The 20,481-nt window shown below is 42.6% G+C and overlaps 2 protein-coding genes across 3 annotated transcripts; one reads left to right on the top strand and one right to left on the bottom strand.

Annotated features, from left to right (window-relative positions):
- Positions 1–9,164: 9,164 nt before the first annotated feature.
- On the top strand, positions 9,165–14,299 carry CCNG1 (cyclin G1). Of its 2 annotated transcripts, XR_015183815.1 has the most exons (7): positions 9,165–9,428; positions 10,541–10,794; positions 11,390–11,468; positions 11,550–11,648; positions 11,893–12,087; positions 12,755–12,939; positions 13,589–13,608. XR_015183815.1 is itself a non-coding variant. In XM_009949747.2 (6 exons), the coding sequence occupies exons 1-5, from the start codon at positions 9,165–9,167 to the stop codon at positions 12,082–12,084; spliced, it is 888 nt and encodes a 295-aa protein (XP_009948049.1). In that variant the 3' UTR covers positions 12,085–12,087; positions 12,755–14,299. The 2 variants fall into 2 exon arrangements, 1 of the variants encoding a protein (XP_009948049.1); XM_009949747.2 differs by having other exon boundaries at positions 12,755–14,299.
- Positions 14,300–16,831: 2,532 nt separating this feature from the next.
- Positions 16,832–20,383, bottom strand: NUDCD2 (NudC domain containing 2). Its single transcript, XM_086471070.1, has 4 exons — positions 20,195–20,383; positions 19,373–19,421; positions 17,954–18,105; positions 16,832–17,008 (listed from the first exon to the last, which is right to left on the bottom strand). Exons 1-4 carry the CDS (start codon positions 20,381–20,383, stop codon positions 16,925–16,927), a joined length of 474 nt encoding a protein of 157 aa, XP_086327196.1. The 3' UTR covers positions 16,832–16,924.
- Positions 20,384–20,481: the final 98 nt, after the last annotated feature.

Below are 20,481 nucleotides of genomic sequence, written 5' to 3'. Positions count from 1 at the left end.
GCTTAAACCACAAATATTACTCCATAGTGAAATCAAGGCACTAATTAGTTAAAAATTGGCCTCAAGATCAGATCTTGTGGGTGGGGAGGAAGATCAGCTCAGAACCGAGAAGATGAGTGAATGGTAGAAAATCGAACTCCACATTTCGATGCATTCAATTCCAGCGCTTCAGGGAGCATCTAATCTCTGTGACACAAAACCAATAAAGATGAATTCCCCTGAACAGTGCTGCCAGGGTGTTGTTACCTTGCTTTTGGAGGCTGTGACAGGGAGAATGCCTTCACTCAGTAACTTTTTTTTTTCCCTTTTCTGTCTGTTTTTGCTTATACACAAGTACTACATGATCCATCAAACAAAGATCTTGTTCATTCCATTTCTTTGGGTTCATCAACCAAGGACGGTATAAAAGATCCCCAGGTACTGCTTTTCGCAAACTATTTTCAACCATTTTTAAGCCCCTGAGCTCTCAATTAGTCTTTCAAGTGGCATTCATTTTGGAATTTATTGAAAAGTAGATTTTTTTATAAAAAGCTCCAATTACGTTCCCACCTAATATTTTTTCTTAACAAAAACAACAAACGACCTATTTCCGTGATGTCAAGAAGCAGCTAATAGGGTTCACAAACTGCTGTTCCAGGGTAGTCAGGAGCAGTCAGCTCATTAGCAGGAAGTCTAGAGCAACTGTGCAACACACACACAAACATTGGAAACCTTTAGTCTGCAAGCAAAAAAAAAATAAAATATTGAAACATGCCTTTGAACTGTCTGAAGTATTTCAAACAGTTCTCTGAAGAAAACTGACACTGTCCCTAGACTGCTCCTCACAGGGTGTATAACAAAGACACACCTTTACAGGCTTATTATAGGTAATGAGAAGTCCCTGGTCTCCACTTCGCCTGTCTATTCAGGAAATTACTCCATGTTCTGAATCCAGCTGACACTACTCTTCCTAGAAAAGCAGTCCTGAAACTTCTCAGCTGAAATTAAGGGCAGAAAAGATGTAATCATGAAGACCTCCGGACTGCTGCTGGTTTTATTTTCTACCACAGCATCTAAGGTTCCATATCCCATGCCCTTTTCTTCTAGGACAGCTAACTACACAGTAGTTCTCTTTATGATGCTTGTTGACTGCTTTAACAAAGGCCGGAGGAAAGGGGAGGGAAACAGCAAAGAATTTTCCTGAATTACTTTGAATTTAAATACCTTAGTGTAACAGGAGATTATTTTAAAAATCAGTCCATCACAAAAACAACTTAGATCACAGTGAACATAAGCAAGCATACAGATCAGATACCAGACACACACAAGAAACTGGGGCACTCGGACTACATGTTATTCCAATACACTAATAAAAAAAGCTCATGGACTGCTATTATCCCTACCCAAAACAGGGGTTTGCACTCTATCATTGCCAGTAAGGTAGAGAAACACACAATAGTCTGATTATCTCAGCAATTTCACCTAAGTATGCAATAGTAAGTTTTCCAGTTTGAAAAAGTAGATATCCTGTTATTACCTTTTACATTTTCTTTATTAGGAAAATAACAGGAGATGAAAGCACAGAACATCTTTGACTAAGATGAGTCTAAGACCATTAGGTAAGGGTTAACTACAGCTTCTATATCCATTCCAGGTTTTGGTATTTATGGAAAGCGTTACAATCTCCATATTCAGTCTGACAAAGTGTCCTTCTCCCAGTTGGTTTGTAGCAAGGAAATGCAGAGCTCATTGCCTTTCTTTTTGGCCTGTAGAGTTATTTCTGTTTAAAAGGTGGAGAATGCAATGGAAAGCAAAAGTCACACGGAACTTTTGAAATCTAATAAAAATTTCAGTCAAAACGCTCAATGTATTAATGTCAGGGGGAACTGATGCCCTCTCTGATCTCCATGATCTTTCTTCTCCAGTGAAGTTTAGACATCTAAATCCTTTACAGTAAGGAGAGTGGGAGTTCGACACATAAACACCTTTAAGAACTTGGATCTCTAAGCTTAAAGAAGGCCTTTGAAATTAGAATCCCACAGTTCTCCTGTGCCTATGCTGGACTTTAAATTACAACAGGCTTTCCTTAAAGCAGGTCCAAGTGGCTTAGGGACTGGTCTCTTTAGCCTCCCAGGCTGTATTCACAAGCACTTGTACTTAAATCCATCCAAGAGATCTTTACTCTCTCCTCTGACATTTGACATAATGACCTTCAGTAAAGGAGTAACACCAAACAAAGCAAATCTCTCATATACTTGGGACACTTCACCTCTTCATTTCCCTTTCTCTCTCATGTGCACTTCTTTACAAACATGTTTACGAGCTAACTCAAGACAATTATTACAATAAGTGAACACATACAACGTAACTACTGACAACTGCAATCAAAACCCTGACTGCACATATGTGTCTACCTGAAATGTATATGAAACACAAGAGAAAGGACAGGGAAGGAACCTTTTCATCTCTTACAGTAACTTTTTTTTTTACTGAAACACTAGCAAAAATAGTTTCAAGAAGATTTATCTTAAGTCCAATGCTATAGTCATAAAAAATTATGTAGTGAAGTGTGAAGAGGCATCATTAAATTTAGTAGTTGTCTTGAAAATGGGGTGATATTAGACACATGGGTCTTTTTCCACAAAGGGGAAAAAACCCACACACACCACAAAAGAACAACAGCATTTCCCACTCCCAAGGTCTCAGACTACATACAAACAGTTCTCCAATTGAGACAACCATGTTGCAGTGCTTCCTGATGTTGTTCAGGCAAGTCAGTATCTGTTTGTAACCCATCACAAAATAATTTTTCTATGGTAGAAATTCCTCTAGCTGATAACAACAGGTTTATAGTCTTCAAAGGACTTAACTATAGGATTGGTCCTCTGCCTATTAACCGTAAACTCTTGATTTTGTCCAGAACAGCTCACAGAAAATGAAGCCCTTTTCATTTCAGCAAGTATCCTTACAGAGGTATCTTTAAAACTCTTATATGAACATGTAGGGTGAATTGTGAATGTTACTTAACATAAGTTACAGTACAATGATAATGAGAAAACTAGATACTAAAAAGTACTAATAATTCCCCATGAAAGCCTGCTTTAGATTAAAGCTCTTTTGTTTATAAAGATACCATTTACAGCAAGACACATACAGGAATTTTCCCTTTAATACAAGGCATTTCTAGACAAAGTGAGGTGGAAAGGACACCAGATTTTCTATAGAAACAGACAAAAGTTTTGAGGACCAGTTCGATTAAAGAGCCAGGGAGCAGCATCACTCCACCAGGGAAGACTAGCCAGAAGCTGAGGACAACCCTGGCAGCAAGGCAGGACCTCACTAAAGACACCACCTCACAGCAGAGTGAGCAGAGCCAGTCTGGTGACAGCCATGGGCTGTGCTGACAGTCCTGTGATTACCAGACAAATGAGAGGTGACGAGGCAAGTCCAAGGTCAATCTCGGAAGTCCAATCAACAAGTTCGGACAAGCAAGGGAAAGGGCTGACCATAGTCCTGGACCATAGCTCTGAGCTTAAGTGAGGCTTCTCAACCCCTTGGCAGGACATGTGGGTGGCAGTCCAGGTGAGGCTGGTCCAGATAACTAAGACCTACTGGTGCTCTCTGACTCTGGCAGCAGGGATTGAACAGACATTCACATAGATTTCGGAAAGACATACAGACAGATTAAATAGAGAAGAGGTGAACATGTCACTCTTGCAACTATCCACTCTGCTTCTACAGCAGGATTGCCGCTTGTCCCTGCAGCAGTCCCAGGTCTAGCACACTCCTCAGCTTGCACAGTGGCATACACTGGGATCAATGTGCCTTCAGCCACCAGATGGATTCACAAGAAAACTGGATGCTCTTGCCTCTGGCATGTCAACCACCAAAGAGATAGAATAGACACCTAGCAGAGATGATGTAACACCTTGAGCTATCCAGTGTTAATCTTCTATCTCATATCTGCCAGAGCTACCAGGGCACAGCTGCAACACATCTAAGAAGTTACTGGTGCCCTCACTGCTTGCTGCCACCCTCTTGAAGAGTTTTCTACCCACACAGAGCAGACTGCAGAGCAGATGGAGTGTGTGCACTCCCTTCAGCCACTTCAGCACAAAGTCTGGCACCTTAGAGCAAGACACTTCTCGCAGCTGCTGCCCAAGTGGCTAACAGCAGCCTAGGCTCTGCACCAGGGATGTTAACTACATACACTGATGAAAGTGTTTCCACTTGCTAAGTGTCTAAGCCCTAGGAAAGTTTTAAAATCAAAACCTGTATATTATATTTAATTGACATGAATTAAATTCCTTAGCATCACTTCAGCCCCAAATCCTTATTATAAGAACAAAAAAATAGGCCAGTGGCTTTGGCTGCTGTCAGTGGCTTCCAACCAGCTCTGTGGCCCACTGCTTTTCAGAGTTCTCAGTCTATTTTTAACAGCAATTTAAGAAATAAAAGCTATTTAAAACAAGCAGCATAAAAAGAAGTATCATTTGCTTCACATGATTATTAAGTGCACAGTAATGACAGGAAGACTTCTGCAAATGTTTTCCAACTCTTTAAAAAAAAAAAAAGACGAGCGCTTCCTTTGCAATATATAATTTTGAATTTTCATTTAGATAACTCAGATTATTTACTGGCAACAAAAATATGCATATTCATGAGATCTGATTTACTATAATCTTTATTTCTGATGCTCTGCATCTGTGAATACTTGAAGTACTTGAGTTTGCATTCATGGGCAATTACACAGGAATCTCATAGAGCAGCAACTAAGATTCATAGTTAAGAGTTTGTAGCACAGAAAGCCAACTCATTTTCTTTCAGAAAGGCTGTGGCATGAGATTTGGGATTGATCCTTCCACCCTCATTTTCAAACAAATTACTTTTTCTTGTCTAATAGACATATAAATCAAGGTCATTATAATGGGGGTCAAAACAGTGATTTTTAGATGCGTTCACTCTACCAATAGTTAGCAAAGGTCTGAGGAAGAAAGATAAATAGACAGCAAGTAGAAACCTGAAAGTTAGATTCTATGCAAGCAAATGGTGTTTTAGAGGGGAAAGATAGACACACCACTTGGTCATTCCACCTTCACACCCAAAGGGTCTCTCAACTTCCCTCATGCTGACTTCCACTGAGCCTTCTAGAAATCCAAGCGCTTACTGTGCAAAACACAGTTTTCTTTAAAGATCTCTGCATCTCTAATCACCTTCTTTCTGGTTTTGCTGCCTTTGTCATTCATTCCAGGCTTCTGAAGTACAAAGATTCTTCTAATAATACAAACTTTAATTAATTTCCAAAGGTAAGTCATCGGGAAAACGAAACAAAACCATAATAAATCAGTGAGAAGTATAATGGGAGAAAGTAGGACGAATACAGCTTTTGACATGTATGCTGAGTAAATAAGACTCTAAAGCTCACTGATGCATAAAATAGTTCCTGTTTTACACTCACACTCCTTGAAATCAAGTAACACAACTGCGGAGCCTTCTCAGGAAAACGGAATCCCTCATCTTCCTCACCTTGTGTGACAATAGACCAATGAATACTGGTAATGACTGCCATTAACACAGAAAAGCGCTTTTAAAATCCACTTTGGATCACGGTATTTAGAGCAACTCAGGCTAACTGTTGCTTTAGCGAGTCTCTCTTGGTGAAAACACAGATAATGCTCTGGGCAGTATTTAGCCGATTTTCTAAACAGTAAAAAACCCACACATATAAACAGTTTTTGCTGAACAAAAATCTCTTACAACTAATCTTTATTTTCCACACAGTCTGCTTGAAGGTGAACGCAATTTCACAGCATTACCCCAATACATACAAAGAAAATGAAAACAACTGCAGTTTCTCATGGCTGTAATGCACAGACCTACCTCCGAGAGCAAATCCGCAGTGCTGTACGTTTTGGGTAGAAGGGACAAGACCCTATGCACACCAGATCATAGTTTCTTGTTGGGTGCAACTATATTAGACACACCCCTGGTTAACAAGAGTACCCTGTTCTGAACAATGGCGGTATTATCTATCACATCTGTCAGCTAAACTGTCTCGTGTGAGTAGATACATGCCTTTTTTTGTCTCACAAGTATTATGTTAATTTTAACCCAGAGGGCTTTAAACTCATCTGTCCTCTACCCTTCGCAGATGTCACAAGCTCTAATATTATGAGTATTACAAATAAAATGCTGTGCTAAGGGGAGGGTAAAATACCGCCTGGAACAGGTGTTGGCTGTTTGCAGTTTGCCACCACTTAAAAACGCAGCTCACCCTCCCCCCGTTTTTAAAGAAAGGCATAAAGCACTTCAGAAATAATGCTTACAGCAAATGTAAAAAACTGCACGTTCATAAACAGAAAACAGAGACTGGAAAACATCCTGTCTCAGAGGACATAGGATGACTTCTTCGATTTGTGCGTTGGGCTATAGACTACCAGTAGAGCTAGCTGCAAGTTGTGCGAGGAATGCTGCCTCAAGGCTAAATAAATCATTCAGCCTTCCTTTCAGCAAGATAGTTGAAAAACAAACAAGTTGACAAATTTCACTGGAAAAAGCATTCTTCTCAGGATAGTTGTCACCTATGCTGTACTGAAATCTTGGACTTCCTGAGAGAATTTCCCAAAACCATAAAGCCCATCCAGATTTGAACTCCTTCAAATCTCTCAGAGAACTTCCTCCCATCTGCAAGATACATGTATCTTCAATATCTATATATTCAATGGTAAAAAAAAAAAAGTTTTTTATATCACCTCATTTATTAGTCACATATGAACAAATGTTTTCTTTGAGGAGTCAGAAGTTCAAATATAGCTAAGAAGTTTGCCTTCCTAAAAACCTTGCATGACAGAATACGTTGGTTCACTCCTTAAGAGAATTTTAAGCCTTTCAACCAATTCATAATAATCATCATAAAATAGCTCAAAAGTTTTAGACTGAAGTAGAAATAACACCCCAACAGCTTTGGGAAATCAAGTACTTAAGGGCTTTTGACCCACTTGAAAGACATAGTATCCATTATAGGCCCGCAAAGTATCTCCATCAGCCATTTCTCAGCCTTTATAATAGACCGGTATTCACAGGTATTCACAAACAACAGATAAAGGGCTATTTATTAAATAAATAAATAAGTCATCGGCCTCAAGCATGCCCCAAACAGAAGCACTTCATAGTAAGCAACACCCTTGACTTGCCTGGTCAGTTCAGAAATGGTAAACTTTCTGCTCCTGGAATAGTGTTAAACACCATCTTGAGTATCTTGTCATGTATTTTTCAGATCTTGCAACATAACTGCTTACCTCAAAAAAAAAGAAGGTTTGTACACAACCTGACACCTAAGAAGGTTTGTACACAACCTGACACCTGCAACAAACTAGAATTAACTTTCACCTGCAACACATTCACCTTAACATAACCCCGAGTAACTCCTGTCAGTTTCCTGAGCAGAAGGAGTATTTGCTATTTCACTCAACCAGACACACACCACCAAGGAAGATGATGCTCATGGCAGGTGGGTTAGACTAGAGGCCCTTTGGGGGTCCCTTCCAGCCCAATGCAGTCTATGATTCCACGAAGGCAGGTGCATTTGTAAACGGCTGCCTGAGTCCCAGACGAAGCTTGCCAACCCAGGCCGCTTTAAGCAGGAGGTTGAGTGGGCCGTTCTGTTAGTCTTGACCTTCCATGAACGTACAAAAACATTTCTGAGGGGCTGAGAAGCGTTAGAAACCAAGCCCTCCCTGACCTACACCTCAGAGATTTCAGCCGTGGGGCAGGCGGGGGCACCCAGCGCCCACCAGCCCTCAGCCCACCAGGAGAACGGTTTCGGCTCCCCTGACCCGAAAAGTCAGCAAGGAGCCGCCACGAGCGCCTACAAGCCGCTCGCAGGGCGGCCTAAGCGCACGGCCAGCAGGTTGGCGGCTCCCCAGCGAGCGGCCGTACCGAGTCCCTCGCAGCCCCGGGCGCGGCGGGGCGGGGCCGGACCTTACCGCGGCGCGGCCGTCGCCACAGGGGGACACCGGCTGCAGCCCTCGCGCTCGGGGAGGCGGCTGCGGTGGCGCGGGCGCTCAGTGCCGCCCGCGGGCTTGAGGGCGAGGGAAGGGGAGGGGAGGCGGCGCGCGGAGACACCGCCAGAGGCCGCCACTACGCCGGCCCTACAAGTCTCCTAGTGCCGGCGCCCCGCCCTTCCCGCCATCCGCGCCTCATGATTGGCCTCCCTGGAAGTCTATCGTCGCTCAGCCCCGCCCCCGGGTTGGGCGGGGCAGAGCCGGGACGGTGCGGGCCGGGCGGGCTGGCGGGTGCATGGCGTTCTCTCGGAGGTCGCTGGCGCCCGAGGAACCGGGCAGGGATTTAGAGTGACCCCTCGGCGCTGCTGCGGTTGCCGCTGCGGGTCACACGGGCTCGGGGCCAGCCCAGCGAGAGAAGGGAGCAGGGCGACAGGGACAAGGTAAGGGCGCGGGGCTGGGCCGGGCCCCAGCGGCGGCGGGTTTGGGCTCCTCCGCGCCGTGCCCGGCCCGCCCGCGGGGCGCGCTTGGTTCCTCCGTCCCGCCGCCGGAGCCCGCAGGTCGCTGTTCCGCCAGCGGAGCCCCGCAGGCGGCCAGGGGCAGGCCCGGGCATGTCCCGGGGGGCGGCGCGTGCGCCATGCGCGGCCCCGCCGCCGCTGCTGGGCCCGGGGTCGCGGCGGGGCCGTGCCGGGCGGTGGGAGCGTGCCGGGCCCGGCGGTGGGCGCCTTCCCGTGGGCTGACCCGGAGCCCGGGCCGGCCTGCTGCCGGCTTAGCTGCCGTGTCCGCCGGTCCCTGAGGCGGGCGGCCAGCGCTGAAGTTTGGTTTGGAGAAGGCTGTTCCTGGGAGCGGGCGGCGGCTGCGCCCGCCGCGGCTCGCAGCTGACGGGCCAGCTCGGGCCCGGCTCGCTCGGGGCAGGGGGAGCTCCGCTGGCTGCGCCCGCGGCGTGACCGGTCACCGGCGCTGCGGGCCGGGCGCTGCCGCCGCCGGGGTGTGCCCGGGCTGATGCCTCCGTTCCGGATGTTCGCCCGTGTTGCTCCCCGGCAAAAGTGCTTAGGCTGACACACGAGGGGTTCACGTACCTACAGGCACAGGAGAGTTTCTGGCTTTGCTTTGGAGCCAACTGTAACTTGGGAAGTTTTTCCCCTTTTAGCTGTTCGATGCACTTAGGTTTGTTTCTCGTTACAGATGATTGAAACTCTCGTAACTACGGAAGCTCAGGAACTGCTGTACCAGCTTACAGCCCTGTTGGAACAGGAGTTAAGATGTCAGCCAAAGGCCTCTGGCCTGAGACTAATTGAATCTGCTCATGATAATGGCCTCCGAATGACTGCAAGGCTGCGAGACTTTGAAGTGAAAGATCTCCTCAGCTTAACTCAGTTCTTTGGCTTCCATACAGAGACGTTTTCACTAGCTGTGAATTTCTTGGATAGATTCTTGTCAAAAATGAAGGTAAGGCTTTTTAAAGTGTAAGCTCTCAGTCATTAGCTTCTGCTCATTGCAGCCTTGTTCCTATGATAAGTTAGAATATCTTGGGTTTAGATGGCTAAAGATTAAGCTCCTTCTAGAGATTCTCATTGTGTAAGAGCTAAAAAATGGCTTTCCCTGTTCAGGTTTTAGTATTGCTAAGAGAGCTGTTTCCTCTGGCAAAGAGAAGAAAGAGGGCATCAGTTTCAACTTGAGGGTGCTCATAGGCTTGGAAATGCAGGCCGTATTGATGGGTTAGACCAAGACGGATTGTCTTTCCTGTCGAATGTGTACACAAACACCTTAAATTACTTCTTATTTTACTGCGGTTTCAACCAGCCCATAGGACTTGTGTATATCAAGAGGCTTGATGCTGTTCAGCACTTGGAAATGGTAAAACATTTAGTTAGCACTCCATTCTACTGTGCATATGTGGCATGCTGACCTGGGTTCTTTTTAATTGTCTAACGAGACAGGATTGGATTACCACTGTGCTATTTGGTCAAGAACAAAAGCTTGTTTTCCTAGTGTGTTAAAACAAAAATGAGAAAGCTAGAGTGAGTGGATAGGAAAATTATGATTTGAAAGACTTCTGAATCCAAAATAAGCAGTAAAAATGGGGCCTGTAATGCCTATGGAATAAAATAAGTCAATTTATATATGTATGTGTACATAGATATGTGTGTGCGTGTCTATAGAAAAGAGTAAAAAAAAAAACCACCCCTTTTTTTTCTTCTTGCTTAAGCCAATATGTACAACGCTTTAAGTCCTAAAAGCTTCTGATTAGACTATTATAGAACCTCATTAAGAAACCCCTTCTGCCTCAATCAAAATATACTGTTCTGCAGTCTTGCTTTTTAGATGAATGAGGCAGAACTTGTAGTGTAATGATCTTCTCATTTAGTTAATAAAGAATGTAAGTAGTTAAAACACTTATTCCTCAGTCTTCGAAAAAAAACCCAGAATAACCCCCTCCACTTCCCCCCCAAATTTTTTTCCTAAAATACATTAGTGCCTACATAGTTGGTACTTACCTGTTGAAATGGCTGATCAAAAGTCTTCCTCTTTGAAAGTAACAACAATTTACTTTTCTTTAGGTACAGCCTAAACACTTGGGCTGTGTTGGACTCAGCTGCTTCTACTTGGCTGTGAAGGCATCGGAAGAAGAAAGAAATGTTCCCTTAGCCACTGACTTAATTCGAATAAGCCAGTATAGGTTCACTGTTTCTGATATGATGAGAATGGAGAAAATCGTATTGGAGAAGCTATGCTGGAAAGTCAAAGCTACAACAGCCTTTCAATTTCTACAACTATATCATTCACTCATTCATGAGAATTTAAGTTCTGAAAGGTAAAATATCTTAATACTTACGTTGCTATGACTGTTTGTGATCAGGAAGCCTGTGTAGAAAAGCAAGCAGGGAAATTACTCGAGTAATTGGGCTTTCTATACCTAAAAAACCAAGAGACTTTCCCCCTTATTGGTAATTATCTATCAATGTGAGTAGCTGTGGTTTAATATTATTTTAACTTTAAATGTCGTTTGCATAAATTGATCTAAAGAGTGTTGCTCTCTGAGCCAAAAAACAAACTTGCTCAATAATGATGGTATAATAAATCTCTGCTTATTCTGCACTAAGTATTGCCTCATTGCAAAGATTTCAAAATCTGGCTTAGAAAGACATTCCTTTTGCTAGTGAGCACTAAAATTCCTTCTTGGTAAGCCTATTTTGACAATGCAACTCTCCCCAGTGTAACACGAGATTTATTTTTGGCATGAGGACTGCCAAAACTGAACACCTGTTTGACTGTAACCCTAGAACTTCTGGGACAAATGAGGTCTTTGTTTAGATAATGAACATTCTTGCTGCTTTTCGGAGTTCTCAGGGTGGTGCTGCCTTGATCACGCTTGCGTTGTACGTTCACTCATCTGTTTTTTATTACAGGAGAAAATACCTTAATTTTGAGAGACTTGAGACGCAGCTTAAGGCATGTCACTGCAGAATCATGTTTTCTAAAGCCAAGGTAAACGTCCCGAAAGCTCAAAGACAATGAGACTCCTGAAACTTAACAAAGCCGTGTTTAAAATGTTTTCTCTCTCTCCAGCCTTCTGTCTTGGCACTGTCTATTATGGCACTAGAGATAGAGGAACAAAAACTGCCGGAGTTGTCAGAGGCATTGGAATTTCTGCAGCTGCATTCCAAGGTATGTATAGATAAAGTTTCAGGGGAGGAAGGAATTAAAATGCATGCAAGGGCTTACACAGTGGGGACTGGGGAGGTCCATTGGCATACTGGTTTCTTTTCTGGCTTTGTTGTTTTGGTTGGTTTTTTTTCCCATTTGGCTTGGGATCTTTGGCTTCCTGTCTTAAGTGAAGAAGCTGAAAGTACATGTATGAAATAAGGATTTAATGAGTTATTAACAGATGAGATTCTGTCTTGCTATTTAGATAAGCAACAGAGATTTGACCTTCTGGAAGGAACTGGTGTTAAAGTGCCTTACCGAATATTCCTCGAGCAAGTGCTCCAAACCAAATGTCCAGAAACTAAAATGGATTGTGTCTGGACGTACAGCAAGGCAGCTGAAACATAGCTATTACAGAATAACACACCTTCCTACAATTCCAGAGACCAGCTCGTAATAGGTAACTCCTTGTAAAATCAACTTCTGGTAATGTAGAAGTAATGAGCTGTTAACTGCCTCAAAGTTTCTTGTCCTGTGTAGGTAACCTCCTGAAGACACGTAATGTAAACGTAGTAGGCCTGTCATAGAGGCTGGTCCATTCTCACGTTCATGTGTGAGCCAGTGCTGCACCTAAAGTGGCAACCTAACATATGAATGTTGGAGAAAGAACCGATCCTCTGGTGTGCTGTGGGGGTGGAAATGTGTTCTACAGACACTGGGATATCATTCAAACTAAAATTGGAGTAAAACTGGTGAAAAGGCAGAGAAAAAACTCAGCTTGCTCCTGTCCTAAAAAGCATCAGCTAAGAGGAAACAGTTGCCTATTAGAATGAGTTCATTGTAATTGTTCATTTAAACCACTTAAAAGGAAGACAGTTTTATACAGTTTTACTTGTATAACTGTCTAATAAGGTCTAAAAACTGTAATTCAGTTATTCATATTACTGGGTTTTTTACTCTGTAGAAAATGTGAACTACTTCCTCATCTAGACTTTTAATTCCAAAGGCTACATATTTTCTGTAACAGCTGTCTTGCTCTTTTCTTGCTATATTGAAGTCTGATGCTTTGTTTGAGTCTTGCAGAAAGCCCTTGAGTTGACTGTTTTTTTGTTGTTTGTTTTTTGCAGGAGTACAATAAAATGAGGAGACCTGTGACCCTGTCAACAGACACATGAATATTTGAGAAACAAAGTCTGAAACACGATCTTAATAATGAAGAACTCAACTTATGGAAAGAATACGTAACATTTCAGACTAAAGATCTTCCAGCAAATACATTCTTTTCATGATGATTACAATAATATCAAATAATGTCAGTTTTCAGTCTTGTTTGTTAGACTGTTCAGTGAAATACCACAATACTGATACAAGGAATTTTAACACTTATAGTTTGTAGAGCAGCTTGTGTAGTCTAACCTCAGTTTACTGTAACTGCAGGTGTTGAATTATATATTTAACTTTAAAAATCTGGTTCATTTTCCAAAGATTATGGGACACTAGGAAAACATCATGTGCAGTAGCACAGCGCTGCAGTGTCTCAATCAAACTAAAGTCTAATCCCATTTAATATTGATGACAACAGCAAATGCCTGTCAGTTCACCTGAGTTGCTGTTTAGGCAGTGCCCCTGCTGGGCAGGGCACTGGCCTTCTACCATACACATTAAAAACTAGGCTATGTGATACCCACTGAACGTGTCGAGTAGCTAGAGCAGGAGAAAAGAGAATCTTTATTTCATTGCCTTATAAAAGGTAGTCACTAACACAGCATCAGTAACTTCAGTATTTTGTAAGAGGTGTAGTTTCCCGAGATTACGAATTATTGCATAGGGTGTAAAAACTTCATACCTAAATGAAGGCTGAGGGGATGTACTGGGTCACCTGCCCTAAATCTGACATCAGTTTTCCAAAGTGTCACTGTACAAGAGCTTAACACTGACGCTGAACAGGGGTATTTTTACAGGTGCAGTAGGAGCAGGGCTAATGCCCCATCCTGGCCTGTCTGTAGGAGCAATCTAGTTGAGAAACACCGAAGGCTGCTTGAACTTTGATCTCCAATGGTAAGCTTCGTGAAGTACAGCTGTTTCTTCTGAAGACCAGATGAGTACTTGACGCATGCCGTGCTTCTGGTGCTGACAAGGACGTGAATAACAAGAATGTATTCTTGTCTGTAAGATGAATAGAGGTGTTGGGGAACGTTGCTAATGACCTTGAATTCTGTGTCACTGTGGAGCAGAGGCTGTTAGCGATAGGCTGTCAATAACTGATTGCCCTGTGAAGGGACTTCGTGGAGGAGGGATCAGTGTTCTGAATATCATGTGGGCTTAGATGTTAGCCAGCCAACCCTTTCCCCTCTATGGTAATAGCTGCGGGGGAAACCATTCTTTGCATATCTCAGACTAGGTAAACCTTTCACAGAAGACTTCATACCAAAGCTCTGTACTGGACAAATCAAGCCTTCTCATGAACTCATGGAGTGGTTGCACCACAGAACATGTAACAGTGCTATCTGTGCAGCGTGCTGGCCTGCGAAAAGCATACAAGGGATTTGGAGAAAGGTGGGGTCAGCCTGCTGGGGGAGATGGAGGAGATGCAATGTGCAATTTAGTTGTCATGTCTCAATATTAAGATATATACCTTTCAATTAAACACTGAAATGTGATTAACTGAGTAACTTTTTTCCTGTTTGTTATAAAACATCTTAGTAGGAAGCCTATAAAATGACTTGTATCTGAACAGTACCCTGAAAACTTCCAGGCAGGAGGTAAGAGATGATGGAGATTTTTTCAATTTTTTTTTTTTTTAAGAGGTTGAGACCACATGGGAGACCCAACAGGAAAAACTCAAGGTGGTTGATTAAAATGATTTTAACTTGGCCCTTGATTACTCTAAATCCTCTGGGATGCGAAAGTGTCAAGATGCAAAGACTGACTTAGTAGCTTAGACTGTTCAAATTTGACTTCAACCCACTTCCATTATTTATGTGATAGTACATACCACCTGTTTCTATGCACTGCAGTACATACACGGATGGTGCTTGCTTAAGCAAATTTGGCACTCAGACTTCTGATCCCAAGATTTGAGGTTTTGCACTGATCTGAGCATCCCACGTGGACTAGGCATAAGTTTAGCTATACATTTCTGTGCCTAACTGACTCGGAACAGCTATGGTCCTTTTGATAAAGAGCTGATCTTGAACCAGATTCATGAAAAAAATGCCCTGTGCCTGTCCTCCACTCATTTACATAGCAGAGTAGCACTCTGAATGAGTACACAGGATTATTTCCTATAGAGTGGGTTGCTCTGGATACTATCACATACCCAAATTTATGCATCTGTCAAATCCCTGTTACTGTTTGTCTAAGCAGCAAGGGATTGAATGCCAGTTGTTGTGAGATGGAACAAAACCCACCATTTGTTAAAGTATAGACTGAGAACTGAGTAGATACTAATTAAGGAAAGTCACAGCATCAATATATTTTTATTCTAGATTCTTCAAAAATTAGAGGTCTGTAACTTAGAGTAGACGACAGAAGTAGCCAACCAGGTAGTTCAAACCTTCCCTCAAAACAATTGAGCCTTGATGCCTGAATACATACTACACCGTTGTCCTCTTTCCTTGACATCAGCCTTGGACTTAGCTGTAGGATGATACTTGTGCTACTTGATAAAGCAGAAAATATAGGAATAAAGTTGGGTTTTGAAAGTGCACACAGTAAATGTAAGTTCATGCACTGCTGTCTCGGATGCCATTCTACACTTCTGCTAAAACTGTCCTGTGCAAACCAACGGCTGTAACAAAAAATACTATTTCAAGGGACAGCACTTCAGCATTTTGCTGCTAACTTTTCTATCGTCCCTTTGTCTTCAGTTACTTTTGCAGCAGTCTCGTTTGTTTAACTATTCCATCCACCTTCTATACTAGGAGCACAAAACTTCATAGCCATAAACCAGCACTTGATACCACACTACTTTCCTTTGTACAGTAAGCCAAGTTCTCTAAAACCCAAGCACAGCGTATGGACTTACTTTACATTCTGTAAAGATGACATGGGTAGAAGGAGTTCACTTGACTTCCAGGAGCATTAATGCTTGCTTGCTTGCTTGTACAAGAAGCAAGCAGTGGATGCAATTACAGTGAAAGCGTTCTTCCTCGACTATTGCTTTATGCCAACTGAAATAACGATACAACTTTAGAAATAAGGCTCAGTACTACGATGGACAGCTGCTGGCAGTTTATCTCCAGTGGGACTTCTGCTTAGGACTTAAGTACAGGCAGCAGTTTCAGTGTTCAGCATACAATAGGATTTGGCAATCCTCTGTGAGTCGGTTTGACACAGCCTTCATCCTAGATAATGCTGTGGCTGGAGTGCTTCTCTGCTGCATCCTTAACAAACAGTAAGTAGAAAATTCCCCGATACTTAATTGGCACGTGCAAAACACTGTATCATGCCACAGCTAAGTTTAAAATCTGGCTATTAAATTAAAAACTGTTATCTATAAAAATCTACAGCTTCTTAGATACAGTATCAACAACTTGTGCTATATGTTGGTAATGAATAGATGTGAGATACCATTTCCTACTTGGGAACTTCCTTTCAAAAGTCATTATATTCTCTTAATTTCAAAATCTTAAATATTTATACTGAAAGGCTATATTACTTCAACATACAAAGGTATTTATATCCAGACTTTCACCTGACCTTTCAGTTTTCTAGTATCCCTTACCTGATAGCAAGTATTAATCATTAGTGCTATATTTGACAGCACAGTGGATTGCAAAACCTTATCTGAGGCAAGATGCAGTAGTTTATTGAAATCACTTTTTTAGAACGACATTAGAAATTCTCAGAGGACTGTTACAGAGGGAAGGGGTAACTGGCCATCCTAATATCCTTCCTGTTGCAAGTTAAGAGAAAATACTAAATGTCTCGACGTGTAACATCTGTTCTTCAACAGTGAGTAAGGTTTTCTTGCATAAAGACAAGTGGTAGATTTATAACTAACTAGTTTAATGTTTCTAAAAAAACCAAAACAATAACCCAAAACCAACATTCTACTTAAAGATGTCACTTTTTTTGTGTACACCTTTCTCTATAGTTTGTCCCTTAGTATTAGAAAGTTATTGCAGCTTATAAATCAGCTGGTAACGCTTTGTCTTCATTCTACTGGAAGAGATCTTCTTTCTCTTCACTGAAGTTATTACTTGATGCCAATCCATTGAAGAGATCACCAGTTACATGGTTCTAGTCCTTAAGTGTAATGTGTTATTCCTCTCAAGGAACAAAGATAAAACCAGTTACTTTTCAAGACTAGAAAAGTCTGGTCCTCCTTTGCTGTAATTTCCAGAAATTTCTGCCCCACTGAAGTCAAATCCAGGGTTCTGATGGAAGCAAGAGAAAAGTTAAATAGATAGATTATTCACAATAAAAATGTTTAAAAAACCCCCAACCAACCAACAAAAAGCCCCAAATTGTTTCTGTTAATATTCTGCTACTGTAACAAGGACATACAACGATCAGCTTGTCATCCATTTGTCATGGCACTGAATTTCTTGGAAAATGCATCAACAGATAAACCTTCAATTGTCATAGTTTGGTGGCCTACTGCTGAAGTGACTTTGTAATACTGTTCTCAGGCAAACGGTTGTATCTCCCAGTAAAGAAACAGTAAGGGAAGTTTAAGAAAAATTTCTGGCTTCTGGTGTCCCTTGTACCTTGTCCCTTGAAATTAGTATTTGAAAATACAACTACCTGCCACGCTGGATAACAAGTTTCATAAAAATTATGTTCTTTGTTGCAGTATGTAGTGTGCTGATACAGCTGTTAAGTAATAAGTTGTCTCTGCAGACACATAGGAATAGTTGTGTGCTAAAGGTGTACCAAAACAATTTAAGCAATTTTAGTAAAAGGGCAAGGAAAATATTTTCCAGCTAAATTTTCTACATCATCTGATGTTATAAACCAACACATTCAACAGAGCTTGATGTTAGAAGTTTGTTGTAAATATGGCTATGTCATAATTCTAGGTAATAATAGAAACCGTGTGTAGCCTAACTGAAGTGAAAAGTTGTTAGTATTATGCAACAAGCCCTAAAACAGCAATACTCCCCAAACTCATCTTAACTTTTCACAGAACCTTCAGACAGATTACAGACAGCATAACCTCTTGAGAGTACACTGATAAAGCCTCATGAGCCTATACATATTGAACTATAGTATATGTTTCCATGGCACCGGATAGCAGAACCATTTTGCTCAGCTTTCATGGCCACAACCTCTGTGTGCAAACACCAAACATAAGGAGTAATTACAGTTCTTTAACTTGCCTCCCTTTGGAATCGCTCCAGTGTAAGTTTCCTTTGCATCTGGTCCTGCACCCAAGGATCAGCAGCATATTCATTTTCTAACAGAGACGTCCAACAATTCCCAGCATCTCGATTTGTCTTCATCAGAACAATTCGTATCAGCTTCCTGTCTTCTGTTGAGTGAAAACAGACACATACAGCAACCATTAAACTCAGCCCTACGGGCCAGTCGTCTTTGTTGTTTCAGTGAATTCACCATTAACAAGCAGAGAATTTTTTGGTGAAGTAACTTAAATTCTTCATGCCAATGACAACAGGATTATTGATAAATAGATAAATATTAACAAGAAACAAAGGCTGAAGCAAAGATAGCCTGTCCAGCCATCTCTCCCCTTTCTGGCCTGTAAAATGCTGAGGCTGTTTTAAGGGATTAAAACACAGTTCATAGTAAGTACTTCTATTGCAAACATGAACGAACCTTTTAAAGAGGTTCACGGCAGAGAAGAGATTTCATCTATTAATACATACAGCTCAGCTAGGGCAAAAATGAAGGATTTGAGGTCAAGCTTTACAGAGAGTTGTTACAAATAAAAGCCAGAACTAAGTTTTAGCGACATATGGAGATATAATCAATTTCTTTACACAGAGTCAGTATGCCTATAGACAACACACTGGATGTACATTTCAAAGTTAACACGTAGGATGTTTAGTTCTACTTAACTGAATAAATACAGCATTATAAAGTGTGTTTTGAAGATTATTCACGTACTGGAAGAGAAGGCTTCACTTCAAAGTGTTTGTTTATACTTCTAGTTTTCATGTTTAAGTTTCTAAACCATTAATCAATATTTAGAATAAATACTGAATGCAAAACAAAATCTATCATAGGAAAACATTAAGCAAGAGGCAGTCCACAAATAGGATTGCCAACCCCCCAAATATTCTGAACACTTTACAATATTTATGATGTAATGATCAGAGAAGCTTTTTCTGCTCATTATCTGTAGGTACCTTAGTGTGACTTTTAGATTGCTTTTTGATTCTCTTGCATTGCAGATTTTGTCACCCACCCCAAAAACAAAATGCATAAGAGAATGAGAAAAGACAAGAAAAGTCACAATTATGGAGAGGCCCAGACCACACAACTGTACCCTAATTGTCTGGCCATAACGAGGGTTTGCGAAAAACTTCTCACTATACGGAAGTGTTTGTAAGCTACTGACTACTGCCTTCCTCGACACGGTGTTGTTCCATTAACCTTCATCTCTGGGGCTTTTGTACTACCTCAGTTCCCTATGGCAATAACCATTGTCTTTTTTACAAAGCTCCGTACAGGGAGAAAGTCAGCTTTCCCATTAAAAAAAGGGGGTAGACTCTTCTGCAGCATATTTTGAGAAGTTCTACGGCCCTTATAATGTCATTTCAGATGTAGGGTATTACCTAACGTCCACGTTCCTTCATCAGTTATCGTAGCGTCAAAGAGTTTACCCTGTAAGAGACATGTACAACATTACAAAACAGGAAAACCTGTTCAGTATCCAGTTCGTACTGAATTGTGAAGAACTAAAAACCAAGAACTTACATTCTTGTTTTCTGCTGAAAATGAATAGGGTGATCTGGCCCTGCAAGTATGGACTTGCGCATGGACTAGCAAAGAATTATTTTTTGTTACCCAACCGTTTTTTTTTTAAAATGAACTAAAAATACCTGCCACTGTTTCAGTATCTCAATTCATTGAAAGGGCTTGTGTTTCTCAGAGGGCAAAGCCATTTTTAACAGACTTGCCATGAAGATGAGTGTTTCTGCCAACAGCCACGTACAGCTATGGTGCAGCGTGTATACGTTATGCTACGAAGCAATCTTCATTGTCAACATGAAAGTAAATCTGCTTTTGGTCCGGTGGGTTCGGCTTTTAGCAGCGAGCGAAGCTGTGCTAAGTTTGTCTCTTTATTTCTCCCATCGTCCTTAAAAGACCCTGCAGTTCGATAGAACTGTTTCTAATAAGTTTCGTTTCCAATTTATCAAAGTCTAGACGCTTACAGAAGAAAAAGAAAAGCGCACCACGGCAGGGAGGCATTGTAATCCCCCCGGGCCGCAGCGGAGCTCCCCGCACCACCGGCGCCCGAGGCCCCCGCGCTGGTCGCGGCCCACCCGGCCCGCCCCTCCCCTGCTGTCCCCTCCCCTGCTGTCCCCTGCCCTCCCCTCCCCTGCCCTGCCCTCGCCTCCCGCAAGGAGCGCGGCGTCCTCGGCCGCCGCCGGTACCTGCAGCACCTCCCGGCCCCGCACGGAGAGCGCGATGTGCCGGCTCTGCAGGCTGCAGCGGACGTCCTTCGCGCGGGTGCCCGGCGGCACCTGCACCTCGATGAACACCTCCTCCAGGGTCTGGTACCAGCGGCCCCAGGGCGTCCCGCAGGGCACCACCCCGCTCCGCTCCTCGAAGGGAACCGACATGGGAGACGGCGGCCCCGCACCGCCCCGGCGGCCCCGGACCCCTCCCACCCGGACGGGAGCGGCCCGCCCTGCGCATGCGCGCAACGCCGCCGCGGCTT

The sequence above is a fragment of the Leptosomus discolor genome, chromosome 10 (assembly GCF_034619465.1).
Source record: "Leptosomus discolor isolate bLepDis1 chromosome 10, bLepDis1.hap2, whole genome shotgun sequence".
Classification (NCBI taxonomy): Eukaryota; Metazoa; Chordata; class Aves; order Leptosomiformes; family Leptosomidae; genus Leptosomus; species Leptosomus discolor.
The sequence above is the reverse complement of the archived record's forward strand: the minus strand, read 5'-3'. Positions and strand labels throughout refer to the sequence as shown.

Coding starts and splice junctions, on each gene's coding strand:
- CCNG1 (XM_009949747.2), top strand. CDS start 9,165: ATGATTGAAACTCTCGTAACTACGGAAGCTCAGGAACTGCTGTACCAG. Junction 11,469..11,549: donor TCATGTTTTCTAAAGCCAAG/GTAAACGTCCCG, acceptor CTCTCTCTCCAG/CCTTCTGTCTTGGCACTGTC. Junction 11,649..11,892: donor TTCTGCAGCTGCATTCCAAG/GTATGTATAGAT, acceptor CTTGCTATTTAG/ATAAGCAACAGAGATTTGAC.
- NUDCD2 (XM_086471070.1), bottom strand. CDS start 20,383: ATGTCGGTTCCCTTCGAGGAGCGGAGCGGGGTGGTGCCCTGCGGGACG. Junction 19,422..20,194: donor GGGGCCGGGAGGTGCTGCAG/GTACCGGCGGCG, acceptor TGTCTCTTACAG/GGTAAACTCTTTGACGCTAC. Junction 18,106..19,372: donor TGAAGGAACGTGGACGTTAG/GTAATACCCTAC, acceptor TTCACTCAACAG/AAGACAGGAAGCTGATACGA.